Source organism: Saimiri boliviensis, chromosome 3 (genome assembly GCF_048565385.1).
Source record: "Saimiri boliviensis isolate mSaiBol1 chromosome 3, mSaiBol1.pri, whole genome shotgun sequence".
In the NCBI taxonomy this organism is placed as follows: Eukaryota; Metazoa; Chordata; class Mammalia; order Primates; family Cebidae; genus Saimiri; species Saimiri boliviensis.
The window spans coordinates 62,724,381-62,745,922 of NC_133451.1; the positions used below are offsets into that span (position 1 = coordinate 62,724,381).

At 35.1% G+C, this 21,542-nt stretch overlaps 1 protein-coding gene across 1 annotated transcript in view; it reads right to left on the bottom strand.

The window, feature by feature from the left end:
* The window catches only part of TMPRSS11F (transmembrane serine protease 11F), an 80,335-nt gene extending 67,405 nt beyond the window's left edge, over positions 1–12,930 (bottom strand). Inside the window, exons 1-2 of the mRNA XM_003931897.4 lie at positions 12,841–12,930; positions 5,615–5,694 (exon numbers count right to left, since the gene is read on the bottom strand). Of these exons, the coding sequence (XP_003931946.1) occupies positions 5,615–5,625 (11 nt within the window). The 5' untranslated portion in view covers positions 5,626–5,694; positions 12,841–12,930. The remainder of the gene's footprint in view (positions 1–5,614; positions 5,695–12,840) is intronic.
* Between the last annotated feature and the right edge of the window lie 8,612 nt (positions 12,931–21,542).

Here is a 21,542-nt window from a genome sequence, read left to right on the forward strand (position 1 = left end):
AGACGGAGTTTCACTATCTTGGCCAGGCTGGTCTTGAACTCCTGACCTCGTGATCCACCTGCCCTGGCCTCCCAAAGTGCTGGGATTACAGGCATAAGCCACTGTGCCCAGCCAGATCATACTGTGTATTTTTATAGTTATATTTTAAATTAGTTTATTTTTATTTTATATAAAATACTGAATATGTGGGCTGCTCCCATCACCTGATAATAATGCTATATAAATTGTTCAATTCTTCAGAATAGCTTACATTTAAATTTTAAGCAGTAATAAATTAATTTTCTAAACTTTGCAAAAAGTTAAAGACAAGTTAATATATTGTAAATACAACAACCACAGAAAATTAGTAAAAACTCCAAGTTTAGTCATACACAATACTAGAAGAAAATATAATATACAGAATCCAAAGTAGCAAATGCAAAGAGCTCTTATTTGTCTTTGAATTGAATTTTTAACCTGGATTTTGAATATGAATGTTCTTGAAATGCTAAGTTGACAGTGCTTCATAATAAATAATGAACTCTTATAATGTTTGTATGATCCAAGGGTATAAAAACTTTCTTGATATTTGTCCCTAAGCGTTCATTCACCACCTTAACACACCCAATCCCACACTACAAAGACATAGTATCTTTTTTAAAGACTACTTCAAATAACCTTTTAAAGCAACACAGACTTATCTTCTTGATCAAGATACTAGTTCTGTAAGGTCTTTTAGGCTGATGGCGCCGTGGATGCCATGGCGACCCCCCATGACCTGCACATAAATCTCTGGATGACCTCCCAGAATTAGAAAACTTAAAGTAACTGGAAGACCATGAAAAGCGTGAGAATGATCAACCCCTGCGGCACCTGAGACATTCTTCTACTGTTTCTTATTCTGGCCTCAACTGACAAGGCCATTGGACTTTGCAACCGACCTTGGTCAACCTTGTGACTCCATACTGTAAACCTGCGATCCCATCCCAGCTTGCACAAAAAAAACAAAAAAACAAAAAAACAAACAAAAAAACCACAAAACAACAACAACAACAAAAAAAAACCACACACCTAAATCATAACTTCTGTAACTTTCCACTGCTTACCCCAAAACTGTAAAACCAACTCCTATCCCATCACCCTCCGCTGACTCTCTTTTCGGACTCAGCCCGCCTGCACTTGGGTGAATAAACAGCCACGTTGCTCACACAAAGCCTGTTTGGGGGGGGTCTCTTCATTCAGAGCGTGGTTTTAACATTTGGTGCTGCAAACCCAGGATAGGTGAACTCCTACGGAAGACCAAAGACCCACTTCCTACATTTGTGTTATAGTGGTAAGAGGTCCTTCTTAGATCTTCACAAGACTTCTTTAAGCGCAATGGGAAACTATGTCAGTATTTAATGTTTTTAAAATGTATTTCAGAAATTTAGCTTTCATTTTCCCACAGATAAACAAAAATAGGCCATAAAATGTTACATAAACTGAAGATGTGCGTTTTAAAAAGCTAGCCATTAAAGAAATAAATTAGCAACTTTTTTTTGGAAAAGTACAAAATGTTTACCTTATACTTATCAAAGTCGCAATTCACATACATTTGTTTAATTATCATGCTTCCTCCTCATCCTCCTGTGATGTTATAAACACCATAAAAGTAAAGATTCTATTTGTTTTATTCATATACGTGTGTATGTGTTTCCATGCATCTGATATGTGTTTATACACACAGGATATATACACACAACACATGTGTCTACATATATGTAGATATACATATGTGTATAATGTGCTACTAGTATACAGTAAGCTAGAATAAGTATTTGTTGTTTTAATGAATACATGAAACTTTAAAATCTAGTCTATAAGCATCTATCTGATGTCTTCCCCCCCACCCTTGCACTGAGACGGAGTTTCACTCTTGTTACCCAGGCTGGAGTGCAATGGCATGATCTCGGCTCACAGCAACCTCCGCCTCCTGGGTTCAGGCAATTCTCCTGCCTTAGCCTCCCGGGTAGCTGAGATTACAGGCACGCGCCACCATGCCCAGCTAATATTTTGTATTTTTAGTAGAGAAGGTGTTTCACCATGTTGACCAGGATGGTCTCTATCTCTTGACCTTGTGATCCACCCGCCTTGGCCTCCCAAAGTGCTGGGATTACAGGTGTGAGCCACCGCGCCCGGCCCTATCTGATGTCTTTAACTCTTCAACAGTAAATCTCCATCAGCACCACAACTTAAGTTTACTTAAAACACACTCTAGTTTTCAGCTTTTTACTTACTTTCTGAATTACTAAATCTCAAATATCTCACAAGCCTTCTTTGAGAAGATATGTAAGATATGTATATGCATAGATACATAACAAACAGGAAAAGTTGAAATTTTCATTTACTCCTAAGCTTTCCTTTTATTCTCAGTATCTGTTCTTTGGTTTTAGCCATATGTAATCATAAGTCAATGTACAAATGTTGAGAGTCTACAATGTGACTGACAATGGGTTTGGCACTAGCAATAGAGGGAGGGAGCTCTCTGTTTAAGCAGATAAATAAAAATGAAACAAGTAAGCATATGAAGAGAAAAGTGACAGTAGAACTATACACAATGTGCTATATGTGTTTGAAGAGAGGACGGCTGTACTTTAGGAACAATTAAGATGTGAAGGTAGGAGAAAAATTTCACAGTAACTTTGATTATATCTTGAAAGAAAGACCATGGTGTCTCACTAAATGTCAGGAGGACCATTCATTGTAGACAGCTGAAACAACAAATACACAGGCAGTCTCTCTGTCACGCCTTTCATTTAGTTCTACAAAAAGTGACAACAGCACCACCAAGCTGCACTGGTCCACTCCAATGGTTCTAAAGTGCATTATCATTTTTTTTCCTCTTGCTTAAATTTTAACTCAACTTTTATTATATAGCACAGAAATTTAACCTGTTGCAAAAGGCCCTTCATAGTCAGAATGACTACTTCAGCTTCATCTGACAACTTCCAACATCTATTTGTGAGTGTATCTCAAGTCTCATGACCCTTGCAAGGGCTATGTTTTCTCAGCCTAGAATACCTTCTTTCTCATATTACTAACTCTACTTGCTTTTAAAAACTAAACACAGCTATTAGGTATACAAAGAAGTTTTTATGAGATTGAATGTGCGCCCCCATAGCAGTGCGTCAGTATTTTTTTACATTGATCACAATGTGCTATCAGAATGCGGCTTATTGATTTGTCTCACCACAAAGGTCTCAACTTGATGATAACCATCTCTCTTATCACTGCCTCACTTGGAGAGGGCACCAGATACAGGGACTCAAGAAAAAAACTTAAGTAATCCACAATGTGGGAGAATTTAAATAGTTCTCTAGTGCCTTAAGAAAGTTAATGTCTTTCTTAATTAGTGATTAACTCTTTGAAATCATAGAATTACATTCAAAGGGACTTCATGGTTATCTTATGCAGTGCTTTAAAAAATATTTTTGACCTTAGCCCGCAGTTAGAATTGTTTCAATATCATGGCATAGTACACATACTTATATATCTGAATCACATATCTGAAACTGAATCATATATCCATAATAGAAAATTTATACTAATACTTAAGATATAGGAAAAATATAACAAAATTAATACAGATCTTATTTTATTACTATTTAAATACAATAACAACAAATGAATAATACCAAAATAAACCAAGGAATAAAGCAATAAACCAAAAAATAGCTTTTTCATTATCCACAAAAATTACTTCAAATCCCATTAATGGTGGCAACTCTTCCCCTCATTCGTCTATTTATAAACCTTCCCCACATTTTACAGATAAAAGTGAAGTCTTGAGAAGTACCAGACAAATGAGTCCAAAGTTGGATCTTGAACACATCTAAATGCTGGTACTCCTTCTGCTTCACCAAAATTTTTAAAAACAAAACGAGAAAGACGGGGCTTTTGCTAAGAAGCTATAGTCTATCTGACTCATTGATTCTTAGAGACTAGATCCCTTGGGCAAAATACCTTTACTAATGAATTCAAGAAACTCATTGTCTAAGCTTCTTATCTTTATACATAATCTATATTTTTTGACAGATGGTCTGTCTTAAAAGCAGATCTGATTTGAAATATAATTAGCAAGAATATTTTAAATCCTCAGAACTAATAATAAATGTTTGAGATGATGGATATGTTAATTACTCTAATCTGATCACTATGTATTATATGCTTTGAAATATCACTATGTACCCCATAAATATGTCAATTATTGTATGTCAAATTTAAAAATAAAACAAAATAAATGCCTCAGAACTATAATAAACTCTGGATCAAAGCTGATGAGGCTTTAATATAAAAATTTCATGTTGTAAGGTTAATTTTTAGAGTAGAAAAGTGAGTGTTTAGAGATAACGCTGTAAAGAGGAGACCCAGGCTGATAGAAAACACATACTGAAAAATTCTAAAATAGACTAAAATAACAGAAATTCAAGTTTTTTGCTAAATTTTTAAACAGATTTTTAGTATATCATATTTATATAAATGTTAGTTAAACAAATGTTTTTTCTACTGTACATTTTGTCTTATTATGTCTTTATCTTGGTAAATAGGAAATGTACTTTCTTGTAGTTAGTAAGAAGTACAGATAATATGCTATATCATGCTATCATGACAGGGTCTATGTGGGAGATTTATGCATGAAATGAATAGTCTTCCTCAGGCTCATGCTGTAATTTGAAAGTAAATTAGGGAGGGCAGGAACACTCATCATTTAAGAGTGCCAGAGCCTACAGGCTTTAAATATTTAAGTTAATTGAAGACAAAATCAAATGACTGAACAATTAAAACTATCACAAAATCATGATTAAGTTGGAAACATCAGTTAGCGCAGAATATGTGGGAAATTTCTGTCTGTAGAAAGATCAAAAACCTTTTTAAGAAACAAGGATAGACTAAGCACAAGTTTGAATGAAATCCATCAAATACCAGTTACTCCTTTTGAAGTCTGTAAAACAATAGCCTGAACATTACCTAAACATAAATATATAATGCAAATTTATTTACCTTAAATTCAATAATTAATCAATTATTTTGGAGTTCAATTATGACAAATGTCACAGAGTCTAAATTTTGTTAATTTTATAATTTTTTACATTTGAGTATTTTAATTTTAATCATTTATTTCATGATATATACAATAACCCCATTGCTATCATACTTTCTATTAAACAAATAAAAATTCACTAGACTCTCCTCTTAAATTTGTATTTTCATTTTCCCAGAATATACTTCAATAAGCAACATATGATAAAAATGTATACCATGCTATAGAACATGGAAAAGTAAATGGGCTATAGTTAACACTTTATTCTTTGAAGTATAGGTTTTTCTAAATGTTTTAAATATTAATGTAGTTAACTTATTACCTCATATCATTTCTATTTCTTTTATTTAGAAACAAAAAAACACATTGACCTCTTGTTCAAAAAAATTTTGACATTTAAAAACAATAACAATAAAACTTTAATATACAATAGCACACATTAAAACTCTAATGTTTAAATCAATGTCCACCAGCCAACATCTGTACTGCCTGTCTCAGGAGCTGTAAACCTCTGTCCCCATTGATAACCTTTACTGAGAAAAGCTGAATACTTACGCGTACATCATGAACCCAGCACTGGGGCAGCTTCTATTCAGTCACCATCTGATCTGTATCAGCAGGTTAGGACTGGGAGGCTGGAAAATAATGACAGTCACTGGCAACAAGAAAGGAAACAAGTTTGACAGGTTTGGTGAGTGAGTTGTGCAGTCTTCTAGCCTGATAAGAACAAGAACATGATCAATTTTGTGCCAGCTGGCTCCACACAGTGAAGTAATTGTCAATATCTGGGTAGAGAAGCTCTAAGTAGTAGAGGGTTCAGAATGTGCAACTGGTGATGATTCAAAAGACCACACTTTTCCAGTTGGGGAGGTATGATAAGCATGGAGGTGTGGCCCCAGTTTGTTTTCAGAAAAAAAAAAAAAAAAGAAAACAACAAAAGAAAACACACTACAGCACTCTGATGGTACTTCTTACTTGTTCATTATAAGTGTTCTGTCTTTTTCTTATGAGGGAAGAGCAAGGTATGGTAGAGTGGAGACGACCAGGGAACCTGTCTCAGCTATTACTCAGCTTGTTGGGACTTACTTTTCTCCTGAGAAAAATGGCAGGACTATATTAGCTTTTCTTAATACTGTCCATTTTAACTCTAAAAATAATATATTGTATTGAAACAATTTATTTACCCCCCCAAAAAAAAGCAAAAAAGGGAATACAAATAACAAAAGCAAAAAACAAATTTCTTCTTTCTTATTATTAGAAATAACTTTGTCTATCTTAGTAGTATGAACTCCCCAGCATTTATAAACCATCCCTTTAAATACTTGCACGTATCTAAAATTTAGGATGAATACATGAACTTCTTATAAAGATCAGAAAAGTTACAAAATAGATATTACAACTTTAAGAGTTACTAAGGCTCAGAGTCAAAAGATATTAAAGAAAAATAATAAATTTGTATTTTGGTTGTTTGTACAGAATAACTTCTTCTAAAATGCTGAAAATAACAATGTGCATCTAATTGCAACACTTTCATTATAATGCTCTGTGAAGGTATCAAAAGGAATTATATTTTCCAAAACATTTGACAAATGAAAAAAAAAAAATGAAGCAGATTGTCAGTTTGTATAAACATTAACAATATGACAAAAGACATATGACATTATAATTTTGAGTAGAAATAAAAATGTCTAAATAAGTAGTTCATAAAATTTACCAGTCACACTTCACACTGAAAACTACTTAGCAAAAGTAACTTTCATCGTTAGTGCATTATCTTTTTTCAAAAGTAAAAAATTCCAAAATCTAACCATAAAGGTGCTAGAAAAATTGAATTAGTTTTAGTATGTGAATATAACTAATTATTTTCATTTTAATGAAGTATATGTAGTAGTATTTGTGCTAACTTGAAATTAACGTTGTACAAATATTCTTTTTAAATGGTTTTAATGTTTACATTTAAGCATTTCACATTAATAAACTAATATTTTTATACTCCTTATTTGTTAAAATTCATAAATATATTCCCAGTCTCTTATATTAGTAAATAATGATACAGCAGAAAATAAGCTCCATGCTTAAGTGAGGGAAATTATGTTTTACAAGAAACATGTTCAAGCAAGTCCAGCAACCAACTTTGAGGATTCTGGATGAAAACATGTGGTATGTATAGAGTCCTTCTCTTAAGAAAAATCAGTGTTTTCATATTGAATCACAGGACACGGTAGGGGGAACTTATGAGATACAGCAATATTTACTTTAACCATGTTTAAAAAATTAAAGATTATAGTAGAAGCTGTTTTATTTTTAAAAGCTCAAAAATGAAGTTTAATTGTCTTCCTTCAGAATACCTTCTGTTGGGCCATTCTTTCAAATGATCTTCTATTTGAATAGTTTTAAAGTTTTTGTTCATTTGTTTTTATTTTCCCCCTCCTCCTTTGACTTTCAGTGACTATGTAAAATAACTCATATTTTTTCTCTGATGTAATAGCTTTACCACAGTAGGGTGACAGTATACCAGGCTACTGGGTGAGATTTCTGGGTTCAGTTTCTGGCACTGATATGAATTACCTTTGTGAACTTAAGAATGTTCTTAACCTTTCTACATCTCAGATCCTCCCTCTATAAAATGGAGATAACATTTGTCTCTAGTTTAAATGATATAATAAATGTAAAGGACTTAAAATAGCATCTGTCCCATAATAACGCCCTTAGCATAGTTACATACTTTATTTTTGCTCAGCTCTTTCGTTTTATGATTAGCACTATATTGCTAATTGTTCTCAGTAGACTTCAAAAGTGTTATTTTCTAAACTTTTCTGTCTGTATGGCTCTGTTTTCAGCAAGATATTGTCTCAAGTTTTTTGCTTCAATTGTGATAAATAGGAGGAAGGGTATTAACATGAATGACTAGAGGTACTTTATATTTGCCTTCTCTACTGAAAGTACCAGAAATCATGAGTAGATAATCACACTTTGAATAGGTCAAAAAACATTAAAATTTAACAGAAAAGTAACAGGCAATACAAAAAGCAAGAAGAAGAGGGAAGTGAAGATGTCCTGCTCTGTCATTACTGGCTAGGAGCCAAGAGATTCCCGATACAAAGAAATAGTGAGAGACACTCAGAAGTCTCAATGTCCACCATGGAGTTTGGCAATCCTAGCCACAGAACAGCCCCTCAACCCTATGGGCCTTTAAACTAACACAGGGAGCTCTGGGAGATTGTGTGACACTACCCCAGGATGAATCCCACACTGGATTCCACACATTTCTGGATACTTAAGCAGCCACCACAAGGTGTCATTTTAGAACTCTACCCCCAAACAACTATGCACTATCCTAGAGCCCAGTGGTGCTGGGACTGAAGCACAAGAGAAGCAACAGCAGTTGCCCCTGTGGCATAGGCAGAAGCAATCACGGAATAATGTGCACAGGGCCAAGATGCAAGTGAGGTGCCAGCTACCACAGTGGGGTCTGAGGAGTGAGCACTGTTGGGGCTAAGGCATAAGTAACACACAGATTCCCACCCCTCAGCATATGCTGCTATCACTGAAGGTGGCACTGCCCCTGCCAATGGCAGGGCAGTAATGCAGCCACTGCCACTCCTCACTTGAACATCCTCCCAATGGCCTGAGGATTGCCCTGTCATTGCCTACCACAGCCTATACAATCACAGACCTGAAAACAAGCCCACCCCACCTGGATTCAACACCCTGCTACATGCCAGAGCCTACAGTATGGAAAACAGAGAATTGCCAATACTGTTGGCACCTGAAAACTCTTCCCAAGGGCCTGAGATTGAACCTACCCTACCCTGCCACTACCACCATAGCTGACACCTACCTGCAGGCCTGAAGACTGTCCCATCCAGTTCATTGCAGCCACCACAACACCAGTTCATACTCCCTGGAACCCATGTGGTTGTCCTGCCACTGCTATCACCCACATGACGTTAGCTGCACAGAAGCCTAAGAACATGCCCACCTGTCAAGCCCACTATTGCAACTATCAGCATCTAAGTAAGCTACCTGGAGGCCCAGAAATCAGCCTTCCTGGAACCAGTGGTACCAGCATATACTACACTGGGGCCCAAGAACAGGTACACTTAGCCCACCATTGCAACCACTGGGGCCCAAAGACTAACCTACCTGTACCAGTCTTCAGAAAAACTGCCCCACAGCTTCCATTAATAACATCACTTTAAGCCACTGAGAGAATAACAGATAACACTGACACTATTTATAGCCAAAGAAATCATACAGAGACTACACTACTAGATATACCCAGAATCAAGGCCAAAGTGCCATAATCATCAACATCATAGATTCAGCCTCAGGAAAAAGTGCCCCCTATGGCAGCAAATTCAAAAAACTGAAAGAAACAACTGTTACATCAATGTGTAGATATCAATGTTAGACCACAGAAAACATCAAAAAGCAAGGGAATATGTATTAGTCTGTTCCCATGCTGCAATAAAGACATACCAAAAACTGGGTAATTTATAAAGTAAAGAGGTTTAATGAACTCACAGTTCCACATGGCTGGGGAAGCCTCACAATCATGGCAGAGGCAAAGAAGAAGCAAGGGCATATCTTGTCCTACATGGCAGCAGGCAGGAGAGAAGTCATGCAGGGGAACTCTCCTTTATAAAACCATAAGATCTCATGAGACTTACTCACTGTCACAAGAACAGCACAGGAAAGACGTGCTCTGATGATTCAATTACCTCCCACCAGGTCCCTCCCATGACATGTGGGAATTGTAGGAGCTACAATTCAAGATGAAATTTGGGTGCAGAGACAGACAAACCATATCAGAATATAACATCTTCAAAGGAACACAGTAATTCTCCAGCAAAGGATACCAATTAAAAAATAATTCATGAAATCCAAGGCATAAAATAAAATTGATTCTAAAAATGCTCAGTAAGTCAAAAGAAAATTCTAAAAGTAATATAAATAAATTAGGAAAACAATTCAGACTATGACTGAGAAATTTACCAAAGAGGTAGATACCATACAAAAAGAATCAAACATATTCTGGGACTGAAGAATAATAATAGACTAGCTCCAACAGAAAAATCTCAGACTTTGAAGACAAGTCTTTTGAAATATCCCAGAAAGACAAAAATAAGAACAAAATAAAAAAGAATGAGCAAAGCCTTAGTGATCAATGGGACACCATAAAATGACAAAATATTTGAATTATCAGAGTCTCAGAAGGTGAAGAGAAAAGAGTTTGAAAACCTGTTTAACAAAATAATAGATGAAACCTTCCCACATCTAGCAAGAAATATAGACAGCTGAAATATAGAAGGTGCTGAAGTCACCAGACAGATACAATGCAAAAAGGATTTCCCTATTACATATTATAGTCATAATGGTCTAAAGAAAGAAAAAGAGATAAATCTAAAAACAGCCCTCCCCCTAAAAAAAAGTATCTAGTGACCTATTAAGGAACTCCCATCAGACTAACAATGAATTTTTCAGCAGGAACTTTACAGGCCAGGAGAGAATGGAATAATATGTTAAAAGTGTAAAAAGAAAAGAAAAAAAAAAAAAAAAACCCTGCCACCCAAATATATTATATCCAGCAAAATTATCCTTCATAAATGGAGAAATAGTCTTTCCCAGACAAGCAAAATCTGAAAGAATTGATCACCACTAAGTGTTCAGACAAGAAATGTTCAAGGTAGGCCTAAATCTGGAAGCAAAAGGATGGCATTTACCATCATGAGGCCACATTAAAGAATAAAATGCATTGATAAAGCAAATGCAAAAATGAGAGAAAGAACTAAAATGGTATCACTAGAGAAAACCACCAAACCACAATGACAAACAACAGGATAAAAAGAAAGGAACAAAAAATACATGAAACAACCTGAAAACAATTAAGACTATGATATAAACAAAACCAGATGTATCAATGATAACCTTGAATGTAAAAGAATTAAATTCTCAAAGATACAGACAACAGATAAAAAGCCATGACCCAAATGTATGCTGCTTACAAGAAACACACTCTACCTCTGACATACTGATAAAGCACTAAATCCAGGGACAGGATTTAGCAGTTCTAAATATATATGCACCCAACACTGGAGCACCCATATTCATAAATTGGGATTTATCCTAGGGATGCAAGGATGGTTTAAAATACATAAATCAATAAATGTAATACATCTTATCAACAGAAAATAAACATGATTCATTACAAACAAGTACAAAAACGAAAACTGTATCATCAGTCTCAAAAGACACAGTAAAAGCATTTGATAAAATTCAACATTCCTTCATGATAAAAACTCTCAAAAACTGGGCTTAGAAAGAACATACCTCAAAATAACCAAGGCCATATATGACAAACTGATAGCTAACATTATACTGAATGGAAAAAAAAAAGTTGAAATCCTTTCTTCTAAGAACTTAAATAAGACAAGAGGGCCCACTTTTACTGCTTCTATTCAGCACACTACTAGAAGTCCGAGCCAGAGCAATCAGATAAAAGAAAAAAAAAAAAAAGATATCTAAACTGGAAAAGAGGAAGTCAAATTGTCCCTCATTGCAGTTGACATGATCTTACATTTAGAAAAACTAAAAGTCTAAACCAAAAAGACTCTTAGAACTAATATGGAAATTCAGTGAAGTTGCAGGGTACAAAGGCAAGATCAAAGTCAAAATCAGAAGTGTTTCTATGCATCAATAATGAAACAGCCAAAAAAGAAATGAAGACCACAATCCAATTTACAATAACTACAAGAAAATAAAATATATAGAAATAAATTTAACTAAGAAATGGAAAGATCTCTATAAGAAAAACTGCAAAATACTGATGAGAGAAATCAAAGTGGACACAAACAAACTGAAAGACATTCTATCCTCATGGACTGGAAGAATTAGTATCTTTAAAATGACCATATTGCCAAAAATGATCTAGAGATTCAATATGATCTCTATCAAAATACCAACATAATTTCTCACAGAAATAGAAAAACGAATCCTAAAATTTCATGGAACAAAAACAGTCTGAAGAGACAAAGCAATCCTCAGCAAAAAGAGCAAAGCTGGAGAAATGACACTACCTGATACCAAAACATGTCACAAAGCTATGTTAACCAAAACAGCCTAATATTGATTTAAAAACAGACACTTAGGTCAATGGAACAGAATAGAGCACCCAGAAACAAATCCACATATTTAGAGCCAACTGATTTTCAACAATGGTTCCAAGAACACACACTGGGGGAAGGGCACCTTCTTCAAAAAACAGTGCTGCAAAAATTAGATATCTATATGCAAAAGAATAAAACTGGACCCCGTCTTTCACCATATACAAAAATTAACTCATAATGGATTAAAGACGTAAACATAAAACCCAAAACTATAAAACTACCAAAAGAAAACTTTGGGAAAACATTTCATAACATCAGTCTGAAAAAGATTCATGGCTAAGACTTAAAAGCATTGAGAACTAAAACAAAAATAGACAAATGGAAATATATTAAATTTAAAAGCTTCTGTACAGCAAAAGAAACCATCATTACAGTGAGGAAGTAACCTGTTAAATGGGACAAAATATGTGCAAATATTCATCTGACAAGAGACTAATATGCAGAATTCACAAGGAACTCCAAAAACTGAACAACAGACAAAAAGCACATTAAAAAGTGGGCAAAGGCAGGTGTTCAAGGCCAGCCTGGGGAACATAGCAATACCTCATCTCTACAAAAAATAAAATAAAAATTAGCTGGGATGTGGTAGCACATGCCTATAGTCCTACCTACCTGGAGGTCTGAGGCAGTGGAGTTGCTTGAGCCCAGGGGTTTGAGGTTACAGTGAGCTATGATTGTGCCACTGAACTCTGGCCTGGGTGACAGAGTGAGATCCTGTTTCTACGAAAAACAAAAGCAATAACAAAAAAGGTTAGCAAAGGATTTGCACAGGTAATTTTCAAAAGAAAATATATAAGCCAGGTGTGGTGGCTCATGTTTTTAATCCCAGCACTTTTGGAGGCTGAGGCAGGCAGCTCATGAGGTCCGGAGCTCAAGACCAGCCTGGGCAACATGGTGAAACACTGTCTCTACTAAAAATACAAAAATTAGCCAGGCATGGGGGTGGTTGCCTGTAATCCCAGCTACTCAGGAAGTTGAGGTAGAACAATCACTTGAAACTGGAAGGCAGAGGTTGCAGTGAGCCAAGATCATGTCACTGCACTCCAGCCTGTGCAACAGGAGCAAAACTCCATGTCAAAAAAATAAAAGAAAGAAAATATGTAAAAGGCAAACAGGTATATATTTTTAAAATGCTCAACATTGCTAAGCATCAGGGACATGCAAATCAAAATCACAATGAGATATCATCTTACCCCAGTTAGAATGGATGTTATTTAAAAATAAATAAATAAATAACAAATGTTAGAGAAGATATGGAGAAAATGGAATTCTCACACACTGTGAGTGAAAACGTAAGTTAAGATAACTATCATGGAATGCAGTATGAAGATATCTCTAAAAACTAAAAGTAGAACTGCCATACAACCCAATAATCCCACTACTGGGTATCTATACAAAAGAAAATAAATCATTATATCAAAAGGACACCTGCACTTGCATGTTAATTGCAGCACTATTCACAGTGGCAAAGGTATGGAGTCAAGCTAAGCGTTCATAAACAGACAAATGGATAAAGAAAATATGGCATATATAAACAATGGAATACTATTGGCCATAAAAAAAGAATAGTCATATCACTTGCAGCAACATGGATGGACCTGGAAGTCACTGTGTTAAATTAAATAAGTCAGGCACAGAAAGACAAATTCCACATATTCTCATGCAGACTGAGAATAAAGTGATAGATATCCAAGTCTGGGAAGGGAGTGAGGGTAGGAAGAGCCAATGAAGAAAGGTTGGTGAATGGGTACAAACTTACAATTAGATAGAAGAAACAAATTCTAATATTTAATAGTAGACTAGGGTAACGATAGTTGCCAACAATATGTTATATATTTCAAGATAACTAGAAGAGAGGACTTGAAATGTTACCAACATATAGAAATGATAAATACTCAAGGTAATGGATATTCCCAAATACCCCGATGTAATCATCACACATTCTATGCATGTCAAATGCACTCATATCTATCCTATAAATATGTAAAATACTATTTATTTACAAAAAGCAGAGTAATAGTTTGTATGTGTGAGGGATGAGGAAGGTACATGGGAAATCCTCGAACTTTCTGTTCAATTTTATGATAAACTTAAAACTACTCAGAAAGAATATAGTATGTTAAAAACCAAAATGTGATAAATAATTAACCCTTAGTCAGACACATATTGCCACATGTGGGCAGACACCACACTGTTTTTTTTTGTTTTGTTTTGTTTTGTTTTCAGGACAGTCTTGCTCTGTCACCCAGGCTGGAGTGCAGTGGCATGGTCTCCGCTCACTGCAACTTACACCTCACAGTGATTCTACTGCCTCAGCCTTTCCAGTAGCTGGGATTACCTGTGGGTGCCACCACACTGGGCTAAGTTTTTTGTCTTTAACAGAGACAGGGTTTCACCATGTTCTCCAGGCTGGTCACAAACTCCTAACCTTAAGTGATCTGCCTGCCTCGGCCTCCCAAAGTTCTGGGATTATAGGCATTAGTCACCACACTCAGCCCACATTGGTTTCTATTGCTGCATTGTGGAATGATTTACTAGTCAAAAGACAATGCATGTATGATGCAATACATCAATAAGGAAAAGTCAACAATAAAATGACATTAAACCAGGATGTCAAGGGGAGAGTTAATATTCTCCCAAATTGATCATGTTTCTTCAAAATAAAAGAAATTTTTTTAAAACCCCAATGTTCAGAATAGGCTTTCTAAAAGGATTCTGTGCCCGTCCCTGTAATTTTGGACTTTAAAATAAATTAATTAAATGCTTACCTTAATAAGTGAGTCATCAGCAAATAAATAATTTAACTTATACCTATTAATAACTTATGGGTTGTTTTTAAGTTTTGCCTTGTGCTTGTGATGCAATCAATGTACTACTTGTCCGGTGAAGGAAGAACATAAGGGAATTTAGTGCAGAATCACACCTTTCCAAGTAGGAGTAATCAGATCCAAAAGATGAGCATCCAGAAGATGCAATATTGGAAAGAAGAGTCCACCTTCAAGGGAGACAGAGAGTCCCATGAGCTAGAATGAATGAGGAAAAGGAAACCAAATTGGGTGGCCTTTCTTTACTATGTTAAAATAATTGATATGATTTGCCTCAAAAAATTAAGATAATAAAAATTGGAGAAACTCACTATAAAATCTATTCATTTTTATGGATCACTTTCATTTGCTTATTAAATTCTGCAACTGAGAAAAACAAAACATAATATTTTGCATTTTATTGAGTGTGTCTTGGAATACATCAATATTCAAATCAATAATTTTTTGTCAGATCCTGTTTTAGAAAACTTTATTTTTAAGAAAAACATGCATTTTACACATGAGAGAAAAAGATCACATTTAAATTATCAGTATATAACTTAATTACTTCATTATAACCATATTTAAAGGTATTCATATTCTATTATCACTCAAAGGTAAAGTGTGAAAATGGTGTCTTTGCTAATAAGTATGTGTAACAGCACCTAAAACAATTTATCACTTTTAAGCAGTATAGTGAAACTGCAGGAACTGATGTACACAGCATTCTTTGGATGGTCTCCTCATAGTTTTGGGAGTTTCTATTTTCCAATAGGTTTCTAGCTAAATTCCATCACTTGTTCCTTTCTTCTTCCAACACACCTTCATGCTCACTAAAGACTAATTGTCCATAAAAAGTGTTTACATTACATGACTATTTAAAAAAATCTTTTAATGGTTCTCTGTTTTCTATCTCATCGATGTACTCAATGAACTTCAAAATTTTCTAAGAATTAAATCTATCCCAACTTCATTTCTCATAATAGGTCACCATATGAAATTTCAAAGCTTCGTCATTTTTTAAAACATGTGATTCTCATTCTAACTTTGTAATTTCTCTTCTATTATCACAGCCTCCTTCCCATTGAAGTATTTTCTATATTCTTTTCTCTCACTCAAATGTGACACTTTGTAAAAGCTCAATCCAAATACCACCTGCTTAACAAAATGTCTGTGAGATTAGGGCAGCAGTTTAAAGTGCAGTTCCTGTGTATTGACTGGTTGGACTCAAATCTTTGTTCTGCTACAAACTTTTTGACTTTGGTTAAATCACTTACTCTTTCTGTGCCTCCACTTCTTCATCTGCAAAAAAAAGATGAAAATACCATTTACCTTTTAGAATAGTTGTGAGTAGCAAATGAAACATGAATGTAGATGACTTGGAACACTATCTAAGAAATTACTTAATAAATATTACATCATCACCATCAACAACAGCAATTTAGTAGTAGTAACATACTATTAGACAACTCTTAACCTCTTCTCTGTGATAGAAAAGTCACTTTGTATATCTGTTACATACAATTTAGCCCTTAATTATATGTGGGTTTGTGTTATTTGCTATTGTCTTATGTATTATTCTAGTTCTGTCTCTTCAATACATTAAAATCCTAAAGATTAGAAACTCAATCTTTTGCTTTTTAGGTGTCTTCCAGTGTCCGCTACTGGCACTTGCACTGCTGTTACAAAGCAATGACAAACCGAGGCTGGAGTCTGGTGTTAACAGAAGCAGTCTATTCTGGAGGTAGAAAATAAGGGAGTACATTATCTATAAAAAATTTTAAAACAAAGTTGATGTGGATGCTATCATCACCTCACACCAACATTTTTAAACAACATCACTGATAAAATATACCTCCATGCTGGGGGTAGACTACTACCTAATGACACCCTACCCCCACTCTTCCTCCTAAATCAATGCTCTAACATTATTCTTGCAGGAATTAGATTTTTCCTGGTCAGTTTTGGGGTTTCTGACACATCTAACTGAGCATTATTTTTCAATATTTTTACTATGTTCCACAGTAAAAAATATATTTTAAATCACAGCCCAGTATATACAGAAATACACACATATGTTTCACAGGAGTCATATGACTACTAAAATGTTATGACACTGACTTTGAAAAAAAAATTGCTCTAATTTTATCCTTAGCAATCCAAATTAGAACTACCAAGAACCTTTTCTAAAATGAGTTAGGTAGTTTTCATGGGGTCCTGTGAACCAACACTGAAACAAACCAGACTTCTGACCCTGAGGGGTAAAAACAGAAATGAAGGACTTGATTTACTTTCTTGGGCCTCCTAAACAAATAGGTATAAACAAGAGATAACTGTATACCAAAGCTAATACCGAGGCTCACGGATGATTTTGACTTGGACTCCCCAACTTTGCTCTTCAGAATTTCTATTCTCAAGTGTGGCCCTAACCATCTCTCAATTTCTCTTCCATTTCTATTCCCCATCTAAAATATGCTTATGACTCCCTAAATTCTAGCCAAATTTGTATTCAATTCCAAATTCACATAATACCAAAGCTCATCAGTGTCCATGCTTTTCTAGACCATGTGTGTTTTTTTTTTCATTCATCTCCATTGAGTATATTCTTTGTCTCTCTCACTATCTATACATAAATCAAGTACTTGTCACTGGAGGAATTATTTTATGCCCGTAATTAATGAATGAAACCAGTCATGATGCAATATTGGTCAGGATTTCCTCATGAAGGCTATAGTTAGAAGCTTAATTAACAACAAGATGAGAAATTTAAGCTTAATGATACATTTAAAATATTACAAATTATTCATTCTTATCTACTCTTTGGTTAGGAAAGAGACCACGTGTAAACAGAGAGCTAATTATTATTATACAATTTCCAGAAACGTAAACAACTAAAATTTTATCAAAAATCCCTAGGTAAATATTGAAAAGAGGATGATGTATTCTTAGTTCTACATGAATGGCCAGTTACTTCACGTCAACTAAGTAGATGACTCTAAATCTGTTTTAATAGGGATTGAAGGGATTCATTACAGATTGATATGCATATTTTCATTGACTAGCTAGTATTAATATGGGCTTTTACTTCCTCTAAGCCATGGTTTTTCTAATTGCTAAAAATTAAGGATATAAATATTATTTAAAGTTTTCTGTATGCTCGTAATATAATATAACAGGAAATTATATGAGAACATTTAACTATTAATGCCTTGTACATAAAAACACTATTCTTGCTTCACCACCTTTTTCTGAAAGGTGATTTATAAAAATTCAAATGACTCTCTTGTCTGAAAAGTGATGATATCACAGAGAGATGGAATTAAGAAAGAGTCAGGGTAGAACCATAAATGTCAAATGTCTGTTGAGCAATTTAAAAGGAAATACAACAAAAATAAATAGACAGCAGGAGCAAGACACAATCCCTGAAACACCCAAAAGCTGAGTCCTCGGTTAAAAAGAAACCAATGAAAACAGTAAGCGAAGAAGCAAACAGAAAACAAATAGATTATTCAGCTGAAGGCTAAATTGTCTCTGGAAAAAAAAACATCCTTTGCCAGTATAAAAACTGAAACGAGCATTTTCTCAAAGACTACCTGTGATTCAGCATAGCAAAGGAAGGACCATGACTCATGGCTCACATAGTAGTTGGAGAGACACATCCCAAGTATGAGGGGACAAGAAGAACAAGATATGTCACTCTGATTGAAACTATTTTACCTTACTTCCTTAGTATATTTTTTTAGTTCTGCTTTCTCATTCTCTTAAAAAAATGTTATAGACAGTGGATCATTATGACAGTAAGAAGAAGGATGTGTGATAGAAAAGGGAAGATATGTTCCTGCATGTGTGGCTGTGTGTGTGTGTGTGCATGTGTGTGTGTGCGTGATAGAACAAGAACTTGGGAGGGGAGCAAAAATTACATGCTTGACTGTTTTAAGCATTTTGTTTTGTGGAGGAATACTGAGATATCAATATCTAAGTTTATGGCATTGTTTATGGCAATGGTTTCATGGGTTTATACTTATCCTCAAACTCATCAAGGTGCATACATTAAATAGGTACAGTTTTTGTGTATGTCAATTATACCTCAATTTTTGGAAAAAAAATTACTTTATTTGTTATATATAGATTGAGCCAGAAATAGGGACAGGGGAAATTGGCATTAATCTACCAACAGAGATAAAAAGTGGAATCACTAGATAAAATACAAGATGCCCAACTGAATTTGAATTTCAGATAAAAATAAGCTTTGTAGAGGCCAGGCGTGGTGGCTCAAGCCTGTAATCCCAGCACTTTGGGAGGCCGAGGCGGGTGGATCACGAGGTCGAGAGATCGAGACCATCCTGGTCAACATGGTGAAACCCCGTCTCTACTAAAAATACAAAAATTAGCTGGGCATGGTGGCGTGTGCCTGTAATCCCAGCTACTCAGGAAGCTGAGGCAGGAGAATTGCCTGAACCCAGGAGGCGGAGGTTGCGGTGAGCCGAGATTGCGCCATTGCACTCCAGCCTGGGTAACAAGAGTGAAACTCTGTCTCAAATAAAAAATAAATAAATAAATAAAAATAAGCTTTGTAGTGTATAGTGCATGCAATATTTGACAAACTCCTGTACTCCAAAACTGTACTGCCCAGGTCTTAAGGTTGCCACTTATTTTCTAGTACAAGCAATATTTAAGACACATTAATTCTAAAAATTATTGTTTACTAAAATTCAAATTTAACTGAGTATCTTGTATTTTTATTACAAAATCTGGCAACTTTATTCCAAAGTACCTGATTGATCTATATATATATATTTCTAAATTTATATTATGAGTCTGAGCACATTTGTGTGTGTGTGTGTATGTGTGTGTGTGTGTTTGTGTGCGTGTGCATGTGCATGTGTGTCCATGTGTATGGGGGTGGAAGAGAGAGAGAGAAAATATAGATGACTTTGGATGAGGGATAAGAAATTTTATTATATTCTTCACATTACTAAAATAGTTTTATTGTATTAGCATATATAAAATTATATAAAATTTAGAAAATAAATAAGAATGTAAAGTTTTAATATTCATAATTGTATCACCTGGAGATAATCACTGTTAAAATTTTTGGTTTTTTTAACTCTTCATTCCTCACATCCATAAATCTAAAACGGTTATGAAATGTTAAGAGCTGTATAAATGTTAACGTTTATTGCAGACTTAATATATGCCAGGTAATTTACTAACAACTTTATGTGGTTTAACTTATTATAATCTCAGTGAGAACCCCATATTCTTTTTACTACTATTTTACCAATAGGAGAACAATGAATAAGGCACAAAGAAATTAAGCAACATTCCCAAAATTACTTGGTAAATAAGTGTCCCAGCTGGGATTCAAATCTGAGTAGTACTGCTCTGGGGTGTGGGCTGAAAGACCATGCCCAAGCTATAACTGAGAAGCTGAATTTTATTCAGAGCCATTCATTCACTCATTCATTCATTATAACATTTATCTACTAACAATGACAGAACCACAGACGTCCTTTTTATTTTTATTTTTTAATTTTGACTTTGGAACTGGGAACAAGATATTTCCCATGGAATAATTAAGCTACTTCTTCAATAGAATGAATAAATCATTAGCAGTTTCTGTGATGGATGAGAAGTTTAAGAAACCTTTTAGAAGTGATTTTTTCCATATAGCAGAGCATCACAACTGAATTAGATACACTTAGTCAAGCGGTCAGGTCCTGGGCCTGATGGACAGCACAGACAGAGAGTAGTGGGCCTGGTTGTCTGGTATGCACGTTCAAGGTGCTGCAGACCTGAGTGGGCTGCCAAGGTGGGAACCGGATCTGGTAAAAACAATGGTGCTAATAGCAACAGACATACTAACAAGAGTGGAAGTAGCCCTGAGAAATGAGAGCCTCTACGTGGAGGCAGAGCTGAGATCATTGATTGACAACCAGCTTGTCCGTCTATACCCAGAGTGGTCCCTGCAGTGTTTTCACAAATATTAACTCTCTAGCCTGAGCACTGCCATTAAGGCAATAAACTTTGCCAGTAAATTATTACAAAATAAAAGCATATATGTGTACACTGTAATAATGAAACGTATCAGGGGATCATTATATACTTCAAAAAGTGTAGAATCTCTAGTTTTTAAAAATTGCTGCAAAATTGCAAAGTGAATATCCATAGTTTTAGAAAAAGGAATTTAACTTAATAATGATCACATTTGGTGGTGTTTTCCTGCTTTTATTTTAGGTTCAGGGGCTACATGTTCAGGTTTGTTACACAAAAAATTGTGTCACTCAGGCTTGGTGTACAAATGATCCCATCAATAAGGTAGTGAGCACAGTACCCAATAGGTAGCCTTCCAACCTATACCTCTCTCCCTCCCTATCCTCCAGTAGTCCACAGTGTCCACTGTTCCCATGTTTATGGCCATGTGTGCTCAATGTTTAGTTCCTACTTATCAGTGAGAACATGTGGTATTTGGTTTTCTGTATCTGTGTGAGTTTCCTTAGGATACTAGCC